General features: G+C 43.5%; 2 protein-coding genes across 6 annotated transcripts in view; one reads left to right on the top strand and one right to left on the bottom strand.

Moving 5' to 3' along the window:
* Positions 1 to 6,384, top strand: part of ZNF215 (zinc finger protein 215) — a 51,320-nt gene extending 44,936 nt beyond the window's left edge. For 4 of the 5 annotated variants that reach the window (XM_084974906.1, XM_084974907.1, XM_084974905.1 and 1 more), the window contains one exon: positions 4,571 to 6,384. In XM_084974906.1, coding sequence (XP_084831032.1) covers positions 4,571 to 5,430 — 860 coding nt within the window. In that variant the 3' untranslated portion in view covers positions 5,431 to 6,384. Of the gene's footprint in view, positions 1 to 298; positions 502 to 4,570 lie in introns of those variants that run through there. The other variant, XR_014814460.1, reaches the window with a different exon arrangement.
* A 9,533-nt stretch (positions 6,385 to 15,917) lies between these two features.
* LOC100524097 (uncharacterized) lies at positions 15,918 to 22,044 on the bottom strand. Its single transcript, XM_084978272.1, has 5 exons — positions 21,899 to 22,044; positions 21,436 to 21,826; positions 21,113 to 21,165; positions 19,937 to 20,024; positions 15,918 to 17,343 (listed from the first exon to the last, which is right to left on the bottom strand). The coding sequence occupies exons 1-5, from the start codon at positions 22,042 to 22,044 to the stop codon at positions 17,290 to 17,292; spliced, it is 732 nt and encodes a 243-aa protein (XP_084834398.1). The 3' UTR covers positions 15,918 to 17,289.
* Between the last annotated feature and the right edge of the window lie 3,760 nt (positions 22,045 to 25,804).

Below are 25,804 nucleotides of genomic sequence, written 5' to 3'. Positions count from 1 at the left end.
TCAGTGGGTTAAGGACCCAACGTTGTCTCTGTGAGGATGTGGTTTGATCCCTGGCCTTGCTGAGCGGGTGAAGGATCTGGTGTTGCGGCGAGCTGCGGTGTAGGTTGCAGATGTGACTCAGACCTGGTGTGGCTGTGGCAGTAGTGTAGATCTGCAGCTGCAGCTCCAATTCAGCTCCTGGCCTGGGAACCTCCTTACGCCACAGGTGGGGCCATAAGGTGGGGGAGGGAGTGGGACGGACGGGGACTTTGGGGTTAGTAGATGCAAACTCTTGCATTTGGAGTGGCTCAGCAATGAGGTCCTGCTGTATGGCACAGGGAACCATATCGAGTCACTTGTGATGGACCATGATAATGTGAGAAAAAGAATGTGTGTGTGTGTATATATGTATACACACAGACACACATACCATGCTGTATAGTAGAAATTGACAGAGCACTGTAAATCAGCTATAATGGAAAAAATAAAAATATTAAAAAAATTTTTTAAAAAGAAAAAAAATTATGTTATCAAATATCTTCCCTCATTGTGTTATATCTGTTAATTTTATGTATAAGAATTTTTCCCTCCCCAAACTAAGAAACATATTTTTTCATTATACTCTAACTTCATTTACCTCAGACTGTTTTTTTAAGTGTTGTGGCATATGGAGGTTCTCAGGCTAAGGGTCAGATTGGAGCTGCAGCTACCGGCCTATACCACAGCCACAGTAATGCCAGATCTGAGCTACATCTGCGACCTACACCACAGCTCATGGAAATGCTGGATCCTTAACCACTGAGCGAGGCCAGGGATCGAACCCATGACATCATGAATGCTAGTTGGGTTGTTTCCACTGAGCCATGATGGGAACTCTGATTTATGTCACACCTTAATCAACCTAGAATTTACTTCACTACGTGCAATTTATTTTCCCAAAGAGTTAATGAATTTTGGTGAATTAAAGATTGAAGGCCACAAGGTCTTTTGTCACTCCCTCCATGAGGTGTAGACATTGCTTCCGCTCCCCTGGAATCTGAGCTGGCACCAGAACGTTTAATCAGCAAGACGTAGCAGAGGTGACACTGCTCATCTGTGACAGGCCTGCAGCCTCTACTTCTTTCTCTCAGGTTAGCAACTGTCAGTTCCACTCCCCTGACAGCGCTGCACTTAGGAGAAGCCTGGCCTAGCCACGTGGAGTGTGTACACACGCACAGAGACGTAAACACACACACATGCGCAGTTTTCAGGCTCAGCAAATGATTCCGTATACCCTAGATTTAAAAGCCAATGATCCAAGTTTATTAGAGATACTATAAAGCAAGTTTGGATAGAGAACATAAAGCCAAATTTTGGAGAGCTTAATTTATGAGTTGAAATCTATAGATTTCATCTGTCAGGACACATAAGCCACTGGAGTGATTTGAAGTTGGGGGAAAATTTTAGGCCAAGGAAAGGCGGAGGTGGTTTGGCCATGGGCTGGTCTGGAGGGATGTAGGCCGAGATTCCGTAATTAGGATTATAAGGCTGAGGTTTAAAGTGTTTATTTTTGTCTTAAGTTAGAGACAGGAACAAAATCTTACAGATAAAGCAATTTTTGAGTTTGGAGTTAGTGGTCAGAAATAAGCCAGTGATTTGAAATCTAATTAGAGCAAAAAGAGAACAAATCATGGGTTAATATCACATGTAAAGATAAACAGTGGTGTTACCACTAAAATCAACAGATAAGAATGCCTATTACCGTAACTATTTAATATTTACCGGAAAGATTTAATAGAAGAAAAATAAATGAAACAGATGAGAAATTTAATTAATAAAAAAGAGGAAAAGCTATTTGTGTGTGATAGCTTTCTACTTAGAAATCCAAGAGACTCAGTATCAAAATTATTGTATCTGTTAAGAGTTTTGTAAGGTGGCCAGATATAAAATAAAAATAGTAGTTTTTCTGCATATGAGAACTAAGTGACTCGAGAAGAACAAAATCCGTGACAGAGATTTTAAAAATAGGAGTAAGGAAGTTGAATGAAAAATTAGTTGAAAATATGAAGAAAACAAAGATTCACTTAGGGAAATACAACTAAGGATTTTGCTGTTCAATAAACACTTTTAGAACAATTGCGGTTTTGGTCATCTGTTACTTTTAACAGATTACCCTAAAACTTAGTGACTTAAAACGGTAATTTTACTAATTTACAATTTTGTGAGTTGATGTAGGAATTCTTACATTCCCTATGATGTTGGCTGAGGATGCAGAGTTCCAGGGACTTGACTGGGATGGAGTGGCCAGATGCCTCATCCCAGCTCGAAGTCGGTGCTGGTGGTCACTGGGAACTTAGTTGGTCCTGTGGACCAGAACACCTATTTGTGGCCCTCCTGAGGCAAGGACTTCTCACAGCAGGGCAGCCAGGCTCTGAGAGGGAATGTCCTGAGTGGAATTGGAAGCTGTCAGTCTTGTAAAGGCTAGGCCCAGCAGTAGCCTAGTATTGCTTTTGCTGCATTCTCTTGGCTAAGTAGTCACAGGGCCCAGATTCAAGGGGAAGAAAAGTAAGCTCCACTTCTGAATGGAAAGTGTGTCAGAAGATGCCCTGCCATGTTGCTGTGCTCTAGTCTGTCCTCTGGCAAGAAGGTAACTTCATTTTCCCCCTTCTAAATACGTATACTCTCTCCTGAGACCTTATCTCATTATGGCATCCAGCTTGAAGTCTAGGGACTCATCATCCAAATTAAATCCAGGTTTGGACGAGGTTCCTCTCTCTGAGAAGACCTTTGAGGTAAGGGGACAAGTTTTCTGCCCCAGCAGGTCCAGGGTGCACTCATGAGAGACAGGAGAACCACAACTGATATTCTCATTATATTCCTCAACTCCACCCTAGGAGATTCTGATTTAATAGTCTATTTTCCAGCGCGGGTATTGTACAGACAAATGATGATTTCTCCTAGAATTTAGACTAAAGAAGGTTGACTTGATATATACTTGACAAAGTTGCATGTATCAGTGGAAGCTGCGTTGAGGTAAAAGTCATTTCATACAATTCTAGAACCTAAAGACAGATTAGATATGAGAGGTAAAGAATAATGGTTATTCAGATTCTCTTCATGAACTCTGGTGTAAATGTTAGAAGAACAGTGACCCATTAAACAAAAACGAGACACTGAGGGAAATTCTTTCCACATGGAAGGCAACAGTCTCTCGTCTGTTTAGTTGGAAGAGAGAGTAGGGATAGTCGGGTGAGGATGTCCTAAAAACCCTGAAGCTTCAAAGCTGAGGACCTAATTTAGCTGCCATTACAGTGTGGAACAGAAGTTCATTAGACGTACCTGAAGTTACAAGGAAAGAGAGAAGTCAGTTAAATTTAAATTTTAAAAATGGCTATGGAGTTCCCTTTGTGGATTAGCAGTTAATGAACCTGACTAGTATCTGTGAGGATGCGGGTTTGATCCCTGGCCTTGCTCAGTGGGTTAAGAATCTAGCATTACCATGAGCTGTAGTGTAGGTCACAGATGAGGCTGGGATCCCAAGTTATTACGGCTGTGGTGTAGGCTGGCAGCTGTAGCTCTGATTTGGCCCCTTGCCTGGGAACTTCCGTATGTTGTAGGTGCAGCCCTAAAAGGCAAAGAAAAAAAAAAAATTGCTAGAGGGAGTTCCTGCTGTGGCACAGTGGGTTAAGAATCTGATTGTGGTGGCTCGGGTTGCCGTGGAGGTGAGGGTTCAATCCCTGGCCCAGAACAGTGGGCTAAAGGATCTGGTGGTGAACAGCTGCCGCATAAGTTGCAGCCGCAGCTCTGATTCAGTCCCTGGCCCGGGAACTTCCATATGCCACAGGTGTGGCAGTTAAAAAAATGCTGGAATGTACAGTATACTCTCTATACTTATACAGAAGCTAAGTGAAAAAGCAATTTTGAGAAAGGAAGTGGGACTTATTAAGTGAAATAGAGAAACTGAAGACAGTTGAAAAGAGAAGAACCTAGTCTTAATCAGAACAGGTAAAATTGTGAGTTCTAGGAAGTAGATAGAAAAGTGTCTGAACACTTTTAGAATTAGGAGTGATTTGAGCCATATTATAGTTTTCCTGCCTTTGTTAAAAACAGGGAATATTAGCTGCCATATGGAAAATAGGAGCACTATGATTGCAAGCTTGCTTTTAGCTGGTTAAGATATGGGGGTTATAAATTTTGACATGTTCCTAAAGATAGGATGAAATTAGTATTTTAGAAGGGTTTATTGGAACCTTGGGTTAAAAGATACAAGATGCTAGAGAAAGGAAGATTGGGTATAACTTTCACAGACTAGTTAAGAATCGTGATACCTTGAACTACCGTAAGCCACCCCCTCCCAGTTAATATGATGGTATTTTAACTAAGCTCTATGTATTCTCCTTAGATTCCTGAATAGCTCTCCTCATGTATTATGATCTGCCAGCCTTCCTTTTAACATTTTAATCTCATTTAATCCTGGTTTTCTAACCTGCCTCACTTTTCCATGCTGTATTTAAAGACCCATAAAATATGCATAAACCTTTATACGGTCCAGCATTGCTTTCTTAATTGATTTCCCTTCTTCTAGTTCATGGAATTTTAAATTGATTTTTAGATAGAGAAACAATTTCAGAAAATCAAGATTTAGTTCCAAAGCAGAGAATTTCTAGAGAAGAATCACACTGCAGAGTGATTAAGACAAGACCAACCGAAAGCGGGCACCCTTCTTTAGAGGCCTGGAAAAGTGATGATGGGTCATATAGGAACTGGGAATGCTGGACTAGAAATTCGTCACAAGAAGCTCTCATCCCTGAGGTGGTCGGCACTGAGAAAGGAGACTTTGAATATAGTAAAAATAAGGAAAGTTTTGATGTTAACTCCATTTTTGATACACAACAGGGAATTCCTATGAAAAAGGATTCCCCAAAGTGTGATCAGCTTAAAACTAACATATTTAATTTAGACTCAGTAGGTGAGCAACAGTCAGAATATAAGGAATGTGGGAATGCCTTGAGCCTGAGTACAGATACTCGACACCCAAAGAGTCATGCCACATGGAATTCCTATGAGTGTTACCAATGTGGGAAATCCTTCAGCCGCAGTTCATCTCTTGTTCGACATCAGATCATTCACACAGGAGAGAAGCCCTATAAATGCAGTGAATGTGGAAAATTCTTTAATCGACGTACAAACCTTACTAAGCATCAAAAAATTCACGCTGAAGCAGAGGCCTACAAAGACAGTACACGTGGAAAAGCCTTCTGTAAGCGTGAAGATAGTAGTAAAACTCCAGGACTCCGTTCTGCCGATAATCTCTATGAATGTGTTAACTGTGGAAAATCCTTTACCCGGAGCTCCTCGCTTATTCGACATCAAATGATTCATACAGGAGAGAAACCATTCAAATGTAAGGAGTGCAAGAAAACCTTCACAAGGCGTTCCAACCTTATTAAACACCAAAAACTTCACACTTGAGAGAAGCCCTGCGACAGGAAGGATGTGGGATTACCGTCAGTCAGAGTGCAGAACTCATTCAACGTCCATGAATTTATGCTGTAAGGAATCCTGTGAATATAATAAATGAAATGTTTGTCAGATTATTCTTTAATTGATATGACTGAACTAATACTGGAGGTAAATATGTTTTGGATAGAAATCTGAGGGTTTTTCCAGGTTCCAAACGAGGCCATAAGGATTTGGAGTTAAACATATCACCGTACGAGGGGTTATCTATCATTATTCCAGCAGCTGTCACCATCATCATTCCCTTTTTAAAAATGGGACCTATAGCATACTTAGAGTCTCTTCATCTATTGAGGAAGTAGGTATTAGGGAGGAGCCAAGCAGTATTCTTGGAGTGTTTAATAAAACTCAAAGTTCTAGTCCTCGGAAGAAGGTCACAAGAAACCAGGAGCTCATGAGAATATAGAAGGACACTCCTAAGGGCTGACTCTGAGTTGAAGGCAGAGACCACAGTGACAACCAGTTACTCCACCCCTGATAATATCCTTGGCTTCCCTGGTGCTGAGTAGGGACTAGAACTGGAAGAAGGTCCTCAGCTCTAATGGGAGGTGGATGTGTTATTAATCGACCTGTATTCTCAGTATCTGCATCGTTGAAAGTTCTCTTTGGGGTCTGGGCTGGAGAAACATCCATAGCCCGGGGGCTGTCATTTATCCCCAACATTGAAAGGTCAGCAGAGTATCCTAACACTCTGTGCCAGAACTGCCTCTTCTGTAAACTATGTCGGGATCCCAAAGCGTTCTTGAGCCAAAATGCTTATTTTAATCTGCCCCCAAAGATTCGTATTGGAGATATTCCCAGCGAGTGTTGTTGGTGGCTTTTGTCTGAATTCATCCCTTATCCAAAAGCAGAAAATGTATTCTGGAGTGAGCCCCTGTGATGAGTTACAATAAATGTAAAAGATTATCCTGTGTTCATTTGTGCATCCTTTACATCACAAGTTGTTAAATTAAGGCAAAACCCTGCACAAGTAATTGATGTAGGGAAATTCATATATACAGAAGGCAACTTGTAGGGAATCCTAACGAGAAAACTCTCCGAACATAAATTTTTGAGGTATATAGTTCACTCATTCATCAAAGCAGTAACGTGTTTAATTTGATGGATTCTGACATTCTCATTTTAGGCATTCTGAATCTAATCACCTTTTTTTATAAGCTGTGGTTTTCTCTGGGGCGGTTGAAAGATAAAAGTACTATTTTCATTTTTTTGTCTTTTTTCTCAACAGCTTGCTATTTGGGTCTAAGTAAAATGTTTATTTTTTTCTCCCAAAATCTCTAAGATCTGTGCACTATCTACGAAGTTAAACACACTGATCTTCCAATACCTCTTTTATAGCACACTTAGCATTGACTCTTTGCAGAACGATTACAGCCGATTAACATCTTCCAGCCTTTTCCCGCAAACCTCGTTGCTTAATGAGTATTTGAATCTTACTCTCTGTATTCAGGGGCAGACATCTAAGCTGAAGGATGGAGAAAGAGTAGAAATAAGCGTGACTGCGCGTGGCGGAGGGTGCGAGTGTTAAAATAGGTGGTAAAGGAGAAAGGAGGAGTCCAGGGCTGCAGAAGGATGAGGGTGTGCCGTCAGGAAGCAGACCTCACTGGCCGGGATGTGGTTCTGGGAAGGAACAGAGCAGGAAAACAGAGGTGAAGGTAGGTAGAGACTCAGAGTCCAGGCTGAAAGGCCTTGTTAAGCCACCCTGCAAGTGTGGACTTTACCCCGAAGGTGATGGCAAAAAGTAGAATTCTCGTCATCCCAATTATTCAGTGCTCTGAAAGTGCAAATTGAAGTAATGAGAGGAGAGCAATAAATGGATATTGGAAAGGAGGAAATCATTTGCTGATAATATGGTAGATCACTCGGACAATCTTGAAAAAAAAATCGATTGAAAAACAGATTTCATAAGTGAACTCCCGTATGCTCATACTATATACTAATAAGTGAATTCAGATATACTACATACAGTCCTCAGAAAATACCCCTAATGAATGGAAAGATGTTTCTGGATGACGAGATTAGTGTAGAGATGTTGAATTGCCCCACAGTAAACTATTTAAAAATTCTTAAAAGTGATTGTAAAGTTTATTTTGTAGAAATAAGCTAAAATGACTATGAACTTTTTTTAAAAAGCGGGGGGAGTTCCCTGGTGACCTAATGGGTTAAGGGTCTGGTTTTGTCACTGCTGTGTCTCTGGTCGCTGCTGTGGTGGGAGTTTGGTCCCTGGGCCGGGAACTTCTGCATGTGCCTCCCTGCCCCTGCCAAGAAAATAAGATGAGGCATTAAATGCACTTACAGGGCAAGATCTCCAAGACACACTATCAGGAAAAAAGGAGCAGGTGTGTACATATAATATGTACACTTTGTGTGTGTGCGTGTGTGAGAAAAAACTTGCTGTAACACAAGAGGTGAGCTGGGGTAAATGATAGAGAAGCAGGGATTCAGGACTAACTGTTCAGTGACAGTTCCTAAGAGTGATGGCTTTCAAGTGTTTCTCGATAGGACAAGCAGGTGGACACACAAACAGAGACAATGGTAATTAAATAATCCCAGGGAAGATTGCAGCAATCAGGTGACACAGCTTGAATCCAGAAGTTTAATGTAACCTAAAGTCTTGCACAATTGTTTGCACTATCCTCTAGTTGGGGGGAGGGGGCAGTCACTGGCCGTGTTCCCGGCCAGTGGTCCATGGTCATTTCAGTATTTCATGCCCAGAACAGGTTTGGCAGAAGCACCTCTTCAAGCTCGGTCGTCTTCGTCTAAGTAAGATGTCCCTCATTGTGAGCCATCTGGTCACCAGAGACAGCCCCCAGTGAGAGAGAAGCAATGAATGAATGAATGAAATAGGGGAATGATGGGAACTTTACGAGTCACACGGTATGGTACCAACCTAGGAATTGACATCCCCGCGAATGAACTGATTGTAACTAGACCTAAATGTGTGTCGGGATTTGGCATAATTTCACTTCAAGTTGGTGTGTAGAAAAGAATAGTTAATATTATACATCATATACAGATACATTAATTATGTGACTATATACTATAGATTGGTATTTATTAAAAGCAAAAGTTAAAAGTTGAACATAAATGGAAAACTGGTCTGAAGAATTTACTGTCAGTTCATGAAAAGATAACCAATAAACATGGGGGAAAATACTGTTTTCACTAATGAAAGCATTACATTTGGGGCTAATAACATACGAAAGGAGTAATAGTCAATTTTAGCAGGACTCTCAAAGAATGGCAGCTCATAACCACTGACAGGAGTGTAAATAATTACTGCCCTTCTGGAGGGCCAGTTTGACACCCTGTGTGAAGAACCTTTACCAAGTCAGTACACAGACGGGAACAGGTCCTTACAGGAGTTAACGATTCAAAACCCTCAGGAATACACGAGCCTCCCACAGGGCATCACGGGTGCAGAGTCTACTGCAGGAAGGCACCGGAGATTGCAGAAAGGAGCAGGCATCCAGCCTTGGAAGGGGGGGCGGGGATTGCAGAGCTCAGCCTGGAACAGCACAGAAGATCAGGAGGGTTCAAGAACCTCCAGGCTCAGAAATAGCAGCAGCAGCAATCGCTGAGGGGCCGGGTCAGAGGTGAGGAGCTGGGGCGAGGCAGGCGCGGCACCCAGGCTCTCCTGCGTCCACCGAACGGTATCAAGAAGCACTTGAGGAGTGGCCCGTCTGTTTCGTGTTCAGAGCTGGGATCCAGTCGCCACTGGCGCAGATTCCTCTGGATCAAAACGCTGGCATCTCCTCCTCCTCCTGTGACTCACTGCAGTGATTGTGGCCCTTTGTGTCTAACAGGCTGCCCCCACTGGCCTCTGCCGCTCCTGAATTGTATGGTTACTGCAGAGATGAAGACACCCCTCCCCGCCTGGCCATTTCCATCATCTCAGAACAGACACAGCGAAGCTCTTCGGGAACATGTTTGCCCCTCTTTCAAAATATCCCTTTGCCCTGGAGAACAGACACTAATAAACGTATCCCTATGTCCCACCACCCTGCATCTCCGAACACGATTCTCTGTGGTGTTCAAGAGGTTATGTTCTTAGAAGTAGGCCCAGTTTGAGTCCAGATTTTAATTAGCCAATTTAACAGATTAGGTTGCTCTTTCTGGTGGTTAAAACAACACGTTAAACTCCAGGGCCCAGGTGTTTGCACCATGACAGCGAATTCAACCCGCAGGTAACTTAACTTCCATTTGGACCATCTTGGAACCTGCTCCCACGTTTGCTCTCCAGGCTCTTGCTAATGCACGAGGTCTTCTAATTCTCACAGCACTAAGAGGTACCGCCTCCGGGAGAGAGGAAGGCTGCCACTGTTTCTATCAGAGCCAAGTTGGGATCGAAGTCTCCTTGTGGGCCTGGAGCCGTGACAGTTGGGGGGATGACTGCTGGAGAGGTTTTCTCAGCCTGTGAGGCAGATGCGCCAGGTGTAGACAACAGTGAGCTGAGTGGGGAGCAGGTCCGCCACCTCAGCGAGGAGACAAGTGACACTGCAGTGACAAGAGGCCTCAGGAACGGGGCGTGTGTCCTCGGCCTCATCGGTGTCCGCCCGAATGCCTGTATCCGTTGTTCTTCATCAGTCCTCTTCCCAGGGCTCTGACCAGGTTAGGGATTTAATTGGGGGTGCAGTTCTGCAGCCATGTCAGTCGGAGTGGGGCTTGGCCCCGCCTTGCAGCCCCTGAAAAAGAGCGACTCCTGCAGAACTGCTGGAGGCACCTGGCCCTCTTCCGGGTCTTACTGTGCTCACAGTGCTTGGTTGCCCTCCTTCTCCATGTTCGTCCTCCGAGGCGACAGAGAACCCAGATGGCTCCAGATCTTGAAAGCCACCGTAGCAACTGACGCCCGGCTACCTGCTCTCTCGACGCTTTGCCCTCCGCCTGCACTTTTGTTCAGTCTCCCCACTAGAGATAGTTTGAGAAATAGCCATGCCTCCCCCCCCCCCAAGCAAGGAGGTAATTTCTGTGCTCCTCCTGGCAGCCCAATCCCGAGCCCCGTGTAGAGAGTCCGTTGTCTAGGACCACTTTGGTCCAGGTAAGTATTTCGGTCTGGGTTCCAGCAGGAAACAGACACCATACCTAAGTCTAGAATAGTCTGGCAATAGTTTAATAATATAGAACCGAAGGAGTATGGGCAAAGTTTTGGGAAACGACAAGTATTCCAGTGGAGCCGCAGGGATTCTTATCTGTAGGACTGCAGGACCGAAGAGGCAAGAGGAAGGAGCTGCCACCAGGAACGGGCAGGAGAAAGTCATGTAAAGAAGGCCCTTTGGTAAGAGCTGTGACTTCAGATCTGGAAAAGCAGCCAGGCAAAATCAGCCCTCCAGTTCTGCCAGGGCTCTGCATTGGCCAAACCAAGTCCAAGCCAGAGGGCTGGGAGCCCATTGATGTGGTCCCTTAGGTCAGCCGCTGCAGGAGGGTAGAGAGTGGATCCAGAAAGGCAAAGGGGAGACACCCACACGGGCTAAAATGATCCTAAGGGACCTCCGTCACACCCTGCGTGTCCAGCTCTGCTTGGTCTGGTTGGTATACTCAATTAGATTATCTAGAGCATAAGTAGAAGTGGATTGTTTTGTTTAGTTTTGCTTTTGGCTGTGCCTGTGGCATGCAGAAGTTCCTGGGCCAGGGATTGAACCCAAGCCCTAGCGGTAACCCAAGCCGCTGAGTTCTTAATGGCTCGGCCACCGGAGAGCTCCCTGGTTTGTTTCTGAGATACAGTGGACATATAACATTAGCCTCAGGTGTGCAACAGTGATTTATTATCTGTGTATATTGTGAAATGACCACAAGAAGTCTGATCAACATCCATCAGCACACAGTGTTACACATTTCAGTTCTAGTGATGAGAACTTTTAAAAGTCATCCTCTAAGCAACTTGGAAATATAAAATACAGTGTTACTAACTGTAGTCACTGTGCTGTGCATTACATCCCCAGGGCTTATTCGTTATAACTTGAAGTTTGGTACCTTTCAACCACCCCCTACTCCTGACAACCACCCGTCTGTTCATTGTAGCTGTGAGCTTAGGGGGTTTTGTGTTTTCGATTCCACATGTAAGGGAGAGTGGCCAGTGTGAGCCTTTCTCTGTCTGACGGACTTCATTGAGCATGGTGCTCGCAAGGTCCACCTGTGTTATTGCAAGTGTAAGATTTCCTTCTTTTCATGGTTGAATGTCATTCCTTTGGGTGTAAGTGTATATACTACATCTTCTTCATCCATTTGTCCGCCAGTGGACACTTGGGTTGCTTCCATGTCTTGGCTGTTGTAAATAATCCTGCAGCGAACATGGGAACGAAGGCTATCTTTCCGATTTAGTGGCGTTGTTTTCTCAGATAAATGCCCAGAAGTGGGATTTCTGGATCACAGTAGTTCCATTGATAACTTTTCAAAGAACCTGCGTGCCGTCCTCCATAAAGGTTGGACCAAGCTACGTTCCCTCCAGCACTGCACAGGGGTTTCCTTTTCTCCACATCCTTGACATTACTTGGTATTTCTGGTCATTTTGATAGCCATTCTATCAGATCTGAGCTGACGTCTCATTGCGGCTTTGCTGTGCGTTTCCGTGGTAATTAGTGATGCTGAGCATCTTTTCATGTGTGTGTTAGCCACCTGTGTGTCTTCTTTGGAAAAACATCTATTTAGATCGTCTACCTGTTTTTAACTAAGGTTTTCTTTTTTGCTGTTGAATTGTGTTTTTTATATATTTCTTACCAGGTATACTATTTGCAAATATTTTTTCTTCCCATTTGGTAGGTTACCTGTTCATTTCTTGATGATTTCCTCTGCTGTACAGAAGCTTTTTAGAGTGAGGTAGGAGCATTTGTTTATTTTTGCTTTCGTTGCCTTTGCCTCTGGTGTCAAATCCAGAAACATCGGCTCTAAGTCTGAAGTCAAAACTGGAACCTTCTTCAAGTGTGCATCCTGGTGAACCGGTCTGCGTACATTGTGAGAGGACCCCTCTCCAGTTTCCAACAAGTCATCTCCATGCCAGCCAGACTTCCTGAAAGTGCTGTCAGTACTGGCTCTAGACCGAGGATCTACCACCACACCAGTGTTTTTTCAAGTTGGTATATATCTTTGAATTAAAAAACAGTTCTGCTGTTCTCACTGAGTTACGACTGAATAATGATAAGTGGCCCTGACTGGGACCTCTTTGCTCTTGTCCTCGTAGGTGTGGTCTTTGAACTTAGTGATTTTCCTGTAGTGGTGCTGCTCTGTCAGCTTTCTCCAAATACTCCTTGATGTCCAAGTCAATTTCTCTTACGCTCGTTACTTCATTTTGATGTTGTAATGGCTAAAATAGGTTCTTTTTTTTTACAGTAAAGTATTTTTTAGTAATGATTTTTTTTCCATTATAGCTGGTGTACAGTGTTCTGTCAATTTTCTACTGCACAGCGAGGTGACCCAGTCACACATACATGTATACATTCTTTTTTTCTCAGGTTATCATTCTCCATCACAAGTGACCAGACATAGTTCCCAGTGCTACACAGCAGGATCCCATTGCTTATCCATTCCAAAGGCAATAGTTTGCATCTATTAACCCCACATTCCCAGTGCCTCCCCCTCCCTCCTTCTCTTGGCAACCAAAAATCTGTTCTCCATGTCCATGATTTTCTTTTCTGTGGAAAGGTTCATTTGTGCCGTATGTTAGATTCCAGATATAAGTGAAACCATATGGTATTTGTCTTTCTCTTTTTTTTTTTTTTTTTTTTTTTGTCTTTTGTCTTTTTGTTGTTGTTGTTGTTGCTATTTCTTGGGCCGCTCCCGCGGCATATGGAGGTTCCCAGGCTAGGGGTTGAATCGGAGCTGTAGCCACCAGCCTACGCCAGAGCCACAGCAACGCGGGATCCGAGTCGCGTCTGCAACCTACACCACAGCTCACGGCAACGCCGGATCGTTAACCCACTGAGCAAGGGCAGGGACCGAACCCGCAACCTCATGGTTCCTAGTCGGATTCGTTAACCACTGCGCCACGACGGGAACTCCTGTCTTTCTCTTTCTGACTGACTTCAGTTAGTATGAGAGTCTCTAGTTCCATCCACGTTGCTGCAAATGGCATTATTTTGTTCATTTTATGGCTGAGTAGTATTCCATTGTGTATATATACCACATCTTCCTTGTGCACGTATAAACTATAATTCTATAATGGGAAGAATGCCCCATCACTCATTTTCTGGTTACCCTGAAATATAGTCTCATCAAAAAGGTCAGGATAAGTGCTTCATTATCTCCCAAACTACCCCGTTTAACAAATTTGCAGAGTAATGACCTGGGCAAAGTAAACACCAGCTGTGACCAGCAGGAATTTGGATTGGTTTGCTCTTCAGCATTTTGATTTTTCCATATATGGTGTGTCTCGATCAAACTGCAGTCGTTTTTCTTTTGCACGTTCAGCCCCCTTATCTTAGACCAGTGAGTTCTTTAAGGTTGGATCAAGTGTCTTATGACATGACCCTTGTAAGTGTTTGAGAAGATCGTTACTTTCTAAGTTTAAATATTCTAGGTTCAGTTTTGCTGCATTTCCTGTACCAGCCAAAGTTCACCATTTCGCCAAAGAATCTGATAATTTCTGTGTTCTTGCCCATAAAATGAACCTCCCCAACAATATTATGTAAACTGATATCCCTCTTGTCTTCCTATCCATAAAAGTAATTGTCTCTCCAACAGTTAAATTTTTCATTGAGGTCTTTTTCAAGAAAGATGTTAAGATCATCCTCTATGCATTTGAAATTTTGACTCCTTATAATGTTGTCAGGTTTGGATATAGACCATTTGAAACATATTCTTAGCTGCGTATCAGTTCATGATGAACACATCTCACCTTTTCTGTGGCATTACTTTGGGTGGGTCTCTTGGAAAGAGCATTGAGCAAGACCGTATTTTTCCTTGAATCTGAAGGACTCAAGTATTTTTATGGGTGTTATCCATGCTCGTTTATTGTGATTACTGATAAATTGGACTTGCTAAAATCTTACTGTTTTTAAAAATTCTTCCTCCATCTCTTCCTGCCTTTGATTTTTACTTTTTCACTCCCTCCTATTTTGTCTTCTATGATTTTGACATTATACGTATAATTTATATTCTCGAAGAGTTAACCTAAATATGCTTTAAACATGTACACTTACCTGTTTTTCTAACAAATCATTTAAGGAGAGAGACAAACCCAGGAAAAGCTAACATGAGATATAACAAGGAAAGGTGGGAAGGGTTTGCCTTGGGAAAGTCTGTTGTTAGCATAAAACAAACAAACAAGTAAACAAAACCTAGGAACAAAAGAGGAAGGAAAAAGAGCGTATCTACACCTGCCCTCAACTACAATTCTTGACAATACAAACATTGGTGAAGGGGAGAGAGGGAAACGGGGCATGAAATGTGCTAAGGTGCTTGTCTTTTTTGAAAAATGACTTAAACAAGAATAAGTTTAAGAAAACTAAATTCAATATCCTGTGATAAACGATAATGGAAAAGAAGATTAAAAATAATGTGTGTGTATATTTAAAACTGAGTCACTTTGATGAACAGCAGAAATTCCCACGACACCGTAAATCAGCTATACTTCAACTTAAAAAAAAGTTTAGTAGGAGTTCCCGCTGTGGCACAGCAGGTTAAGGATCCAGCTTTGTCACTGCAGTGTCTTGGGTTGCTCTGCCGTGGGTTTAGTCCTTGGCCCAAGAACTTCCACATGCCACAGGCACCACCCCCCCCAAAAAAAGTTGAAGACGTTAATAAGAGTAAGAAGAATTCAACATGGGTTTTAAGGTAAAGAAACCATCATAAGAGCCAAAGCAGAAATAATAATAATTGTAAAAAGCCGGAAGACAACTTGTTCCGAACAAAAACAGAAAGGGGAAGGAGAGGAGGAAGCCATATGACAGCAAAAGTAATGGTAATTATAATAAACTGTAAACGGCTTGGCCTACAGACTGAGAGATGCAGAGTTATAGGTTAAAAAATAGATTCACATGGTTTAGAAGAAATACACTAAAACATGTGGGGGAGTTCCTGTTGCGGGGCAGCAGAAACAAATCCGACCAGTATCCACGAGGATGCGGGTTCGACCCCTGGCCTCACTCACGGGGTTGGCGATCCGGCGTTGCCGTGGCTGTGGTGTAGCTCCAATTTGACCCCTAGCCTGGGAACCTCCATGTGCTGTGGGTGCGACCCTAAAAAGCAAAAAATAAAAAACAGCGAAAGAAAAAAGCAGGAATAAAAGGATGGAAAAACAAATTTCTCACAAATAGAAACCAAAAGAAAGCTGTAATAGAAAACCTGAGATAAATTTACATCAAAAAATGTTAACTATGGGTAGTGATAGATGTTAACCAGACTTACTGTGATGGTCATTTTACAACATACACAAACACAGAATCATGTGGTATACGAAAACCGATATAATGCTATATGGCAATCACACCCCAATTAAAAGTGTATCATTAGGGACAAAACAGTATTTTTAATATACTAGTAAATAAATAGTAAGACAAAATTATCCCAAATAATTGCACCCGCAAATAAAATTTCACAATGTATCAAGTAACAACTATCATAATTTCAAGGCGAGGAGATATAATATATATGCCATTGATTATAATTATAGCTATTAATACAATCCTCTCAGAAAATGATCCAGCAAAAGCCAAAAGAACTCAGCAATATAAAGGCTAAGCAGTGCAATTAATAAATGAGCTCTTAAATGTAATAAAATTCATTGAGTAATTTAAAAAAATTTTTTTAAATACATGAGGTCTTTTTTTTTGTTGTTTTGGCTGTGTTCATGGCATGTGGAAGTTCCTGGGCTAGGGATCATCCTGTGCCACAGCAGCAACCCAAGCTGCTGCAGTGACAACACTGCATCCTTTACTCCACCAGGCCCCAAGGGAGCTCCTGCTACACCAGCTATTTCACCTGTGCTGAACTCTATACTCCCAAAAGACAAAATACACATTATTTTCATGAACCCATAATACTTCATAAGATTGATGGTGTACTGGCCCATAGAAGAAATCTCAGTGAATTCCAAAGGATCAACATAAAGCAGAATACTAGCTACAGTGTAAAAATTAGGAACTATTAGTTAAAACACCCATAGTACTGGAATCCAAGTAACGTTAAATAGCCCTTAAATTTAAAAAGAAAATCAATATTAAATTAATACTATAAGTAATATAATAACATTAAGAAAAATTTGAACTGAATAATAGCTACACATCAAAATTTTCAAGACCCAAGTAAATGTCATTAAAGAAATAAGAATGGTTAGATAATAACGACCTAAGCATTCACCTCAGAAAACAAACCCTTCCCCTCTAAAAAAAAGGAGAAAACTTTAAAAAAGGACAAAACTGAAAGTAAAGATATAATAAATAGATGATGAAAAAATGCATATAGCCAAAAAATGCTCTTAAAATTGTAATAAGTCAGATATGTGCAAGTCTGGTTTTTTTAAAAAAGATGATTATAAACAAAATACAGGGCAAAATGATGAAATAACTGCAAACATAAGATTTTAAAATAATACAAGGGTATTATGAACTATATGCAAATACATGTGAACCTCTACATAAAAGGACAAATTCCTAGTGATGTACAAATGCCAATATAAAAAATGCCCACACAGATCTTAAAAGTCACATAAAACTAGAGACCAGTAAGTATTCGGGAAACCGAGACGGCGGCCAAGGTTCTTGCTCCCTGTGATGATAACATAATCGCAGCCAATGGTTAGGCCTGTTTGTCAAGCTCTGTGATGAGTTTTTCAAATGAATGAACTTAGCGAATCTTCTTAACAACCCGCCACGGTAGGTTCTATTTCTCCTCTTCGTAGACGTGGATCTGGTTACCTCGGGCTGCCTCACGTAACTAAAAAGTGGGAGAGACCGAAACAAGCGTAGGTAGTGGGTCCAGAGCTTGTGTTTTGAAATGCTGTACTAACAAAAGGGACGAAAATAATACATCCAACTTCTCACGGTTACTGTATGTAACTTTTACTCTTTTGTCCAAAATAGAAATCGCCACAGTGTTCACCTCTGGATACTCCCAACATTTGAGCTCCCTTCCTTCCTTCCTTTTCCTCCGTGAGTGAAAAAGAAAGCGTGAATTCCGCTTCCTGCCAAGTAAATGCAGGACACGTAGGAAAAGGCTCAAAGGGAAATACACTCTTATACGAAGCTGAGAATTGAGAAGCGGATCCGTGAAACAGGACAGCCCCAAGTAACCTTTGTGGACGTGTGTGTGTGTGTGTGAAGAACTTAGTAATTTGGTATATGAAGTCAGCGGAGAAGGCAAATGCTACTAGAAAAATAAAATAACTAAGCAGGAAGCAAAGAGAGTAAGTTCTCCCATCATTTCTCACACTAAAACAGCTGATGGATTGAAGAGCTAAACTTTTAAAACATTTGCAACTATAAAAAATTGAGAATAAAAGTAATTATGTATTTGATTTGGGGATGTGGACGTGCTTTAAAAGTATAAAATTATACATATAAATAAAAAAATAAGATTTCACTTTATGCAAGTTTAAAAGTTCTATAAACAAAAGAGGTCCTTAAAAGGCAAGGCAGATAATAACCTAGAGAAATAATTACAGCATATAATTTTACATACAAAGAGCACCTTTTATCAAATGGAAACAAAAATTCAGCAGGAAAAAAGGTAGTGTAATGTTGAGTCAACTTATCAAAGAAGGGATGCAAATAACCAATAACTATATGTTTAAAATGATCAATCCTAGTAAAGACTGAAAGCATGCAATTCAAGGCTAAATTTTAAAAATAATATTCGCACTGCCACTGTGGTGCAGAGGAAATGAATCCAACTAGGAACCATGAGGTTGAGGGTTCGATCCCTGGCCTCGCTCAGCAGGTTAAGGATCTGTGTTGCTGTGAGCTGTGGTGTAGGTCACAGATGTGGCTCGGATCCTGCCTGGCTGTGGTGTAGGCCAGTGGCTACAGCTTCAATTAGACCCTTAGCCTGGGAACCTCCATATGCCACTGATGCGGCCCTAAAGAGCAAAATAAGCAAATATAAAATTAAAGATCGTTGTAATTCTCACTTAAAATTAGAAAAAAATTAAAAATAATATTCAATGCCAGTAAAGGTTCAGCAACAGAGGATCATTCATCAAGTGGTTGTAGTAATTAGTTCATGCAGTAGTTTTAAAAAAGTTTTTCAAAAGCCTAAAACACCTTTATATTCTGTCACTCTGGTATCCTATTTCCCAGAGCACATCTTGAGGAAATTGAGACACAATTACTAAATTATGTATAAAAATAGTTATTAGAAGCTGTTTACAATAGCAAAATATTGATAGATACTTAACTTTTTCCCAATAAAAGAATTTAAAGCTTGGAGTGGAAGACTATATAGTCACTTAAAACTCATGCCACCAAAACATACTTGGAAAAATGTCCATTTTATGTGTTAAATGCAAAATACACATATACGAGCCATTCATACATTCAGCAAATATTCACAAATGCTCACCATATGTCAGGCATAGTTCTACACACCAGGAACGTTGCTGCTCTCTGGAGCCTATTTGTCTGATTCAAAACGTGTTATATATACTAATCTCCTTCTATATATATATATATATATTTCTTAAGTAAATGTGCATATTTGTACATATGTGTACTGGTGTGCATACATGCTAGTATTTGTATGGATTAGTGAGTACGTATGTATATTATTAGATAAAAGACGAAGTAAATCCATCTGGATGTCAGCAATGCCTGCCTCTGGTTGGTGTGCCCCGGAATCTGAGTGGTACACAGAGTAAGAAACCAGAGCCTCCGCAACGCGGCCTTTCCTCACCCATTCACACTTAGTCTCTCCTGCAACTAGCCTGGTTTCCTCGTTTGTTCCTCATGTTCTGCCTGAGACTATAATGGGCTTCCTGTCGGGAATGACATCCGCCAGTTCACAATGATTTTACTCAAATCTGAATGCCTGTTCCTGCCTTTTGCTTAAAAGTGACACTTAATTTTGGAACTGTTTAATGTGTGATAATTTTAGAAATTCTTATTAACCTCATGTGGTTGATTTCCCCGAGGCGAAGGAAAGGCCTTCTTTCCTTTGGCCACGTCCACAGCATGTGGACGTTCCTTGGCCAGGGATGGAACCAGAGCTGCAGGTGTCACACCTGTGGCGATGTCATCTTTCACCTGCTGTGTCACACAGCAGCTTCCAGGAAAGACGTTCTCATGCTTATTTATCTCTGGTCACCAAGAGCAGTATGGACTATATAGCAGACCTAAGTGGCTGAGTAAGTGGGAAAAATGTTAGAAAGGGCCCTGGGCAGGAGGCAGGGTCTGCTGAAGAGGAAGCTCGAAAGCTTCTCAGGCACGTGAGGAACAGTTTCTATTCAGTCTGCTCCCTCCGTCCCCACAGCCACTTCAGCTACTCCCACAGTCCATGGAGAAGTCGAGGGAGATGAGACAAGACCCCTACTCACCCGGGTCAGACTGTGAGGAAAGGCGTGACCCCTGCTTGCTCCTTTGTGCTCCTTTTTTGGGGAAGGGTGGAGGGTCGAGAAGGCTGAGCTGGGGGGGAAGAATAGAAGACTGGGCGAGACTTGAAATTTCCACACTCACTGCAGTCCTCACGTACTAACTGGGTGTGAACTGCAAATGCCCTAGAAGGAGGTAAGACAGAGCCCAAGAATGTTTCTGTTCCCTTTTGAGGACCAGAAAGGAGCTGTAAGAATTGGCACTCAGGGAGCTCCCGCTGTGGCACAACGGGATAGGACTTTGCGTCTTGGGAGGCCTGGGACAGTTTCCATCCCAGGCCTGGCACAGTGGGTTGAGAATCTGGCATTCCTCAGGTGGCACCTGTGGCTCGGATCTGATCCCTGGCCCGGGAACTCCATGTGCCGCAGGACAGTTAAAAAAAAAAAAAAAAAAGAATTGGCCCTCAGGACCTTATTTCCGATCATCTAGAAAAGTGCAGTTCTAGTCTGGGCCTAAAAACACAGAATTTGATCTCACAGTCCCGCCCCTCCAGGGTTGCAGAGGCCTTCTATGTAATTTAGCTTCTCCGAGCCTCAAAAATCCCCTAGTTCATTATTAACAAGACCAATAAAAAATTACCAGAATGATAGCACACTTAAAATAGCTTCTTTCTAAAACTTTTTTTTTTTTTTTTTTTTGTCTTTTGTCTTTTTAGGGCCTCACTTGAGGCATATGGAGGTTCCCAGGCTTGGGGTCTAATCGAAGCTATAGCTGCCAGCCTACACCACAGCCCACAGCCGCAGCAACACCAGATCCGGAGCCTCATCTGTGACCTACACTACAGCTCACTGCAAGCTGGATCCTTAACCCACTGAGCAAGGCCAGGGATCGAACCCACAACCTCATGGTTCCTAGTCGGATTCATTTCTGCTGCTCAACGGGGGGAACTCCTAAAATTATTTTATTTCGTTCAATCAATTAAGTAGAAAGACAATGCTATCACCCTCCTCTCCTTAGCAGAAATGTTGGATTTACTATTAGATCAGAGCACAGAGCTTTAGCCAAAATTTCAGATCCAGGGCTCCCAGGACTTGGTCGTATTCTCAGCCCTGTCACCAACCGCTTGTAGACCTTTGAAAAAGACCAAACTTCTAGACCTCCCTGGGCCTCACTATCCTCACCTGTAAAACGGAGGCATGAGCCTCTCTGGTCCTCCCTTGCTGATCACAGGACCCTGGGGGAAGAGGATAAACAGTTAAGGGCCCTCTTTCTCTAGAAAGAAAAATGATTCCTAGGGTCCCAGGAGCAGGACAGGTTTGGGCTCCCCCTGCGAACCAAAGGGCCGCCAGAGTTTGTACGTCTGAAGCCCCAGATTCAGACGTACAAACAGTTCTCCGGGAGCAGGATCCGCACGGCCTCTGCTCCAGCAGCGAAGACGCGAAGACTCGCGCGGCCTCTGTTGCGCATCCAGACCTCCGGCCCAACACCTCCCGGCCCCAAGCACCTCGGTCCCGAGGCCCAAGCTGCTTCCGCCTCCTTGCACCTCTTCTTCAGTTTTAACGTGGGGCGGGCGGCTGTGAAGGACCCATTTACAACGGTGTCTGAGATTTCGTAGCCAGAGCGGCTTCTCGGCCCCTGGTCCTCCTTTTCTGCCCCCGTTCCTGCAACAGCTGTCCTCGCCCTTATCCGCGCCCGGCTCGGTGCTCCCGAGAGTCCGCCTCACGTACGGAGCCTCTGGACAGGGACGGAGACCGGCCCAAGGACTGTCCCAGCAAACAACGGCCGCAGCCGGGCGGGACCGAAACCGACGCCCCAGGACGCGGAGTAGACGCTCAGATCGTTCCCATGGAGACGGGAGGCGGGGCGGGAAAGGAGCGCGCCGGAGGACGTGGCTCCTGATTGGCCAGGGCGGTGGGGGGCGGAGTTTAGCCAGGCCTTAAACCTCCTGGGCGGGAGGACAGTGCTACCGCGCTCTGAGCTGAGGATGGGCCTGAGCCGAGCGTGGTACTAAAGGTATTGGAACGGTTCTAAGTGTTTTTAGGAAGCACGTGGGGTTCGAGGGGGCCACGGGGTTGGGGCGTCCGCTGTCCCGAACGCTCGGCGCAATGGGCATGCCACTAGCTCTGGCCCTGTCGTCGTCCTTAAATTCGAGGTTGGAGTTACACGGCCCCAAAGGGCTTTTCAAATTTCATTTTATGGTTGCCTGGGAACCACTTGTCTCCCGCTCAAGCACTGGTCGAGTGGGGCTTTCCTCCCTCCTCTCTTCCTGCCAAGCCCCAGGCATCCGTGCTACCATCTTTTTCTCTCGCCTGGATTATTGTAATAGCCTCTTAACTGGTCCCCTTTTGCCATTGCTGCTCCAATCCCCTTCATGAGGATCCTGAACGGTTCTCTCAAAATCTAATTGTGATTATTTGCTTTGCTTAGAAATCTCCATGGGCTCTGTCACTTATTCCGAGTAAAAAGCAAAGTCGGTGCATCGCCTTGCGTGATCTCTCTCTCCTTGCCTGTCTCATCTAATTCCCTACCTCTCTGACCCCATATTTCATTATTCTGCCCCCTCTCCCCGCAGTAGCCATTCTGGCCTAACTGTTGTTCTTTAACTTGTCCTGTTTGTTTCCACCTCATTCCTTTCTTGCCTTCATGAGGTGTAGATTGATTGACCCATCCACTGTAGTAGGTGCTGGGACTACAACAGTGGACTAAATGGATAAAAATCTTTATCCATCATAGAGCCATTCTGTTTGGTGGTGTGGGGTGGGCTGAGGAGAGAGTATCAGTAGTCAATGAACAAAATTATTTGTTGGGTGAGAGAGTCAAAATGCAAAAAAAAAAACCAAGAAACAGAAAAACACAATTCAAATTGTGTAACTCAGTGTGTGTGTGTGTGTGTTATTGTAATTTTAATTATACAAGCATGGAGAGAAAAAATGCAAAAGGACACGTTCCAAACAGGGTATGTACTTAATATGGCTCATTTATTAGGAGAGCTGAGATCAATGTGAGTACAGAGAAGAAATTTGAGGGCCTATAGGTCTCTCAGACTCTTAGTACAAAAGGAGTTTCACGACTTTTATTTTACCTCTGGGTTTGTGGGCGATCAGGGAAATGACAAGTTTTCTTATTTGACAAATATCCAAGCATTTTACCTTTTAGTAACACAGAGAAGTCATTTATAATATTATTTTCAGATGAACAGGACTACAGTCACTCCGCATTTATGTTGGATGTGAAAGGTTACATTGCAATGCTTTCAAAAGTCCAGGTATCTTATAAGAGTATTCTCTACAAATAACACTTTCACATATAAATGCAGATATAAATGGAATACCGTGGTAGCATTATGAATATTTATGCAAGTCTCCTTACTGGACAGCAAAAAAAAGAAGTCAATATTTTATTACTGTTTTCCACTTTGCACCTTATTAGATTAGTTTTACGAAGAAGAAGCATGCCACGTGTTCCAGCTGCAAGTGTTTGTGGAGACATCCATGAAATTTTTCAGAGATCCCTTTTCCCTAGTAGAAGACTTGTATGTCAATTTTATTATTTAGCCTTTTAAGGAAAAAAGGCACGGAAAATTAAATTTTACTACAAGTATTAGAGAAACAATAGAATTTTAAAAATAATAATGCAATACAGGGCAAACATATTCTTCATAGGGGTTCCTTTTGGGGGAGAGCTAAATCAAAAAGAAACAAGAAAGACAGCACTAAAACACATGCTGTTATAAAACAAGCATTTACATAAAACTACATATGGTCAGGTATACGCAAATTAAATGAAAATGTCTAATTCATTTTTACTAAGGTACAGTTCTGGGAGCTTCAGTTTCTAAAACTGCTTCTTGAACCATCTCCTCAGTTTCTTTTTTTATGAAATGAATTCTCTTTCATGGTTTTATGAACATATTAGGAATGGTTTCAGAACCAAAGCCTTAACATTCATTGCTTCTCTTAAGATGTATGGACCTGCAAATACAATATTTAGCATGTCACATGAACAGCCATTAGACAGCCAATCCATAGAGTGGGCAGGAGTCAAACCAAGAGAATTGACCTTGTTTTTCTACTCCTCAGTGTTGCTTATCCTTTTGAGTTAGCTTCTATATGAATCTTTATATACTAGGGCTCTTCAGTTCTCGTTGTGGCTCAGCAGAAGGGAATCTGACTAGTATCCATGAGGATGCAGGTTCGATCCCTGGCCTCAGTGGGTTAAGGATCTGGCGTTGCTGTGAGCTGTCGCATAGGTCAAGGATTCGGCTGGGATCTGGTGTTGCTAAGGCGTAGGGCAGCGGCTACAGCTCCTATTCAACCCCTAGCCTGGGAATCTCCATATGCCTCAGGTGCAGCCCTAAAAAGACCAAATATATATATTGGGCTCTGATTTCTGAGTGTGATTAGGTTGTTGCATCCATTTTGCCAAGTAGATACCTGAGCCCTTAGAATCAGTTGCCTATAGCATTACATTTGCTTAATGACAATGAAAACTGGCTCCTAATTTACCTAATTTACCAATAAGGTTTAAAGCTCTCCATGAAGATTCCAGCTGGAGAAATGGTACCTTTAATGAGGTTATGGACAGCTCTAGAATCACCCAAATCTTGCTGCTATGTCAGTAGGAAAAGATCTTTAGAATAGGTAACCCTGGGAAAAAGGAAGCCACCCTAATGGGACGCACTTTGCCCATGTGATGCGATGCGAGGCCTCTCATCCCAGAGTTAGATGATTCTAATTCCTGAAGCTGCTGGATTTATTTGGGGTCTAAGCCAACTCTGAGATCCCTGTCTTCAGGGGCCAAGGCCATAAATTCACACAGGGCAGTTCCAATCAGGTGGGACTGGGATGAAATGCCACTACCCATGTGTCTACACAGAGTCCTGCTGACCCCGATGCTCAATTTGACTCAGATGTTCCTCAAATCTATCAGGTAGGCTGGAGCCCGAGAGCCTCTGCGCTGGCTATTTCCTGCCCCTGAAAGGCTCCCTCTCCAAGATATCTGCATGGCTCCTGCCCCGACCTCCTGCAAAGGTCACTTTGGCTGATTGCCTTCCTTTTCCACCAAAGAGAAACAGGACTGACCCGCTAGCTCCCACCTGCCAGCCATAGGTCCCTTACCCCACTGTTTTCCTCCTGGCAGTGGTCACATCTGCTAACGCTGCAGTGGGTTACCTGTGCTCCTCCAACAGATTGTAAGGTCCAAGGCGGGACGGGGCGGGAGGCGCGGGCAAAACTGCGGGTGATTCTTTCCCTGCCAGAAAAAGCCCAGAAAACTGCCAGGCACGGAGGAGGTGCTCAGCAATCACAGGGATTGTCGGCAGGATGAAGGAATTGACGCTGCTCATCAGGAGTCCGCCGGTCTGGGACAGGTCTTCCGAAGTTAGGGTCCAACTCCCAGACGCCCTCTGCCCTAGCGGTTCCTGGATGTCAGGAGGGAAGGAGGCAGCGGCCCCAGGCGTGTTGCACACCGAGACTCCCACATTGAACATTGTATCTTCTCCCAGGAGCGATGCGCGCGAGAGCGCAAGGGCGTGGGAGCGGCCGCTTGCCCGCGAGCCAATGGGGAGGGAGGCTCTGCGAGGTGGGCGGGGCGGGGCGTTTGCGGCTCTCGCGGCGCTGGAGGCAGCGCCGGCAGAAAGGGTCGGAGGGAGAGTGCCCCGCTCTCCTCCAGCGGTAGGTGCGTAGGAGCCCTTGCTGTGTTCCTTGCCCTCTTTGGGTCTCGGCTTTCAGTGCTGGATTTGAACCTTCGCCCCCGGGGCTCACCGTGTGACCCAAGGTATGGACGGACCCTGTTCGCCTCTGCGTGTTTTGCCCGCTCGACACACAAAGTTAGATCCCATGAGAGCCTTTCCAGCGCCCGCACTCGGTGTGGAC

Source organism: Sus scrofa, chromosome 9 (assembly GCF_054392235.1).
Source record: "Sus scrofa isolate SSC_HxYL_T2T_F1_AM1 chromosome 9, Sscrofa_HxYL_maternal_Yorkshire_Landrace_v2.0, whole genome shotgun sequence".
Classification (NCBI taxonomy): domain Eukaryota; kingdom Metazoa; phylum Chordata; class Mammalia; order Artiodactyla; family Suidae; genus Sus; species Sus scrofa.
This window is presented reverse-complemented; position numbering and strand designations above follow the sequence as displayed.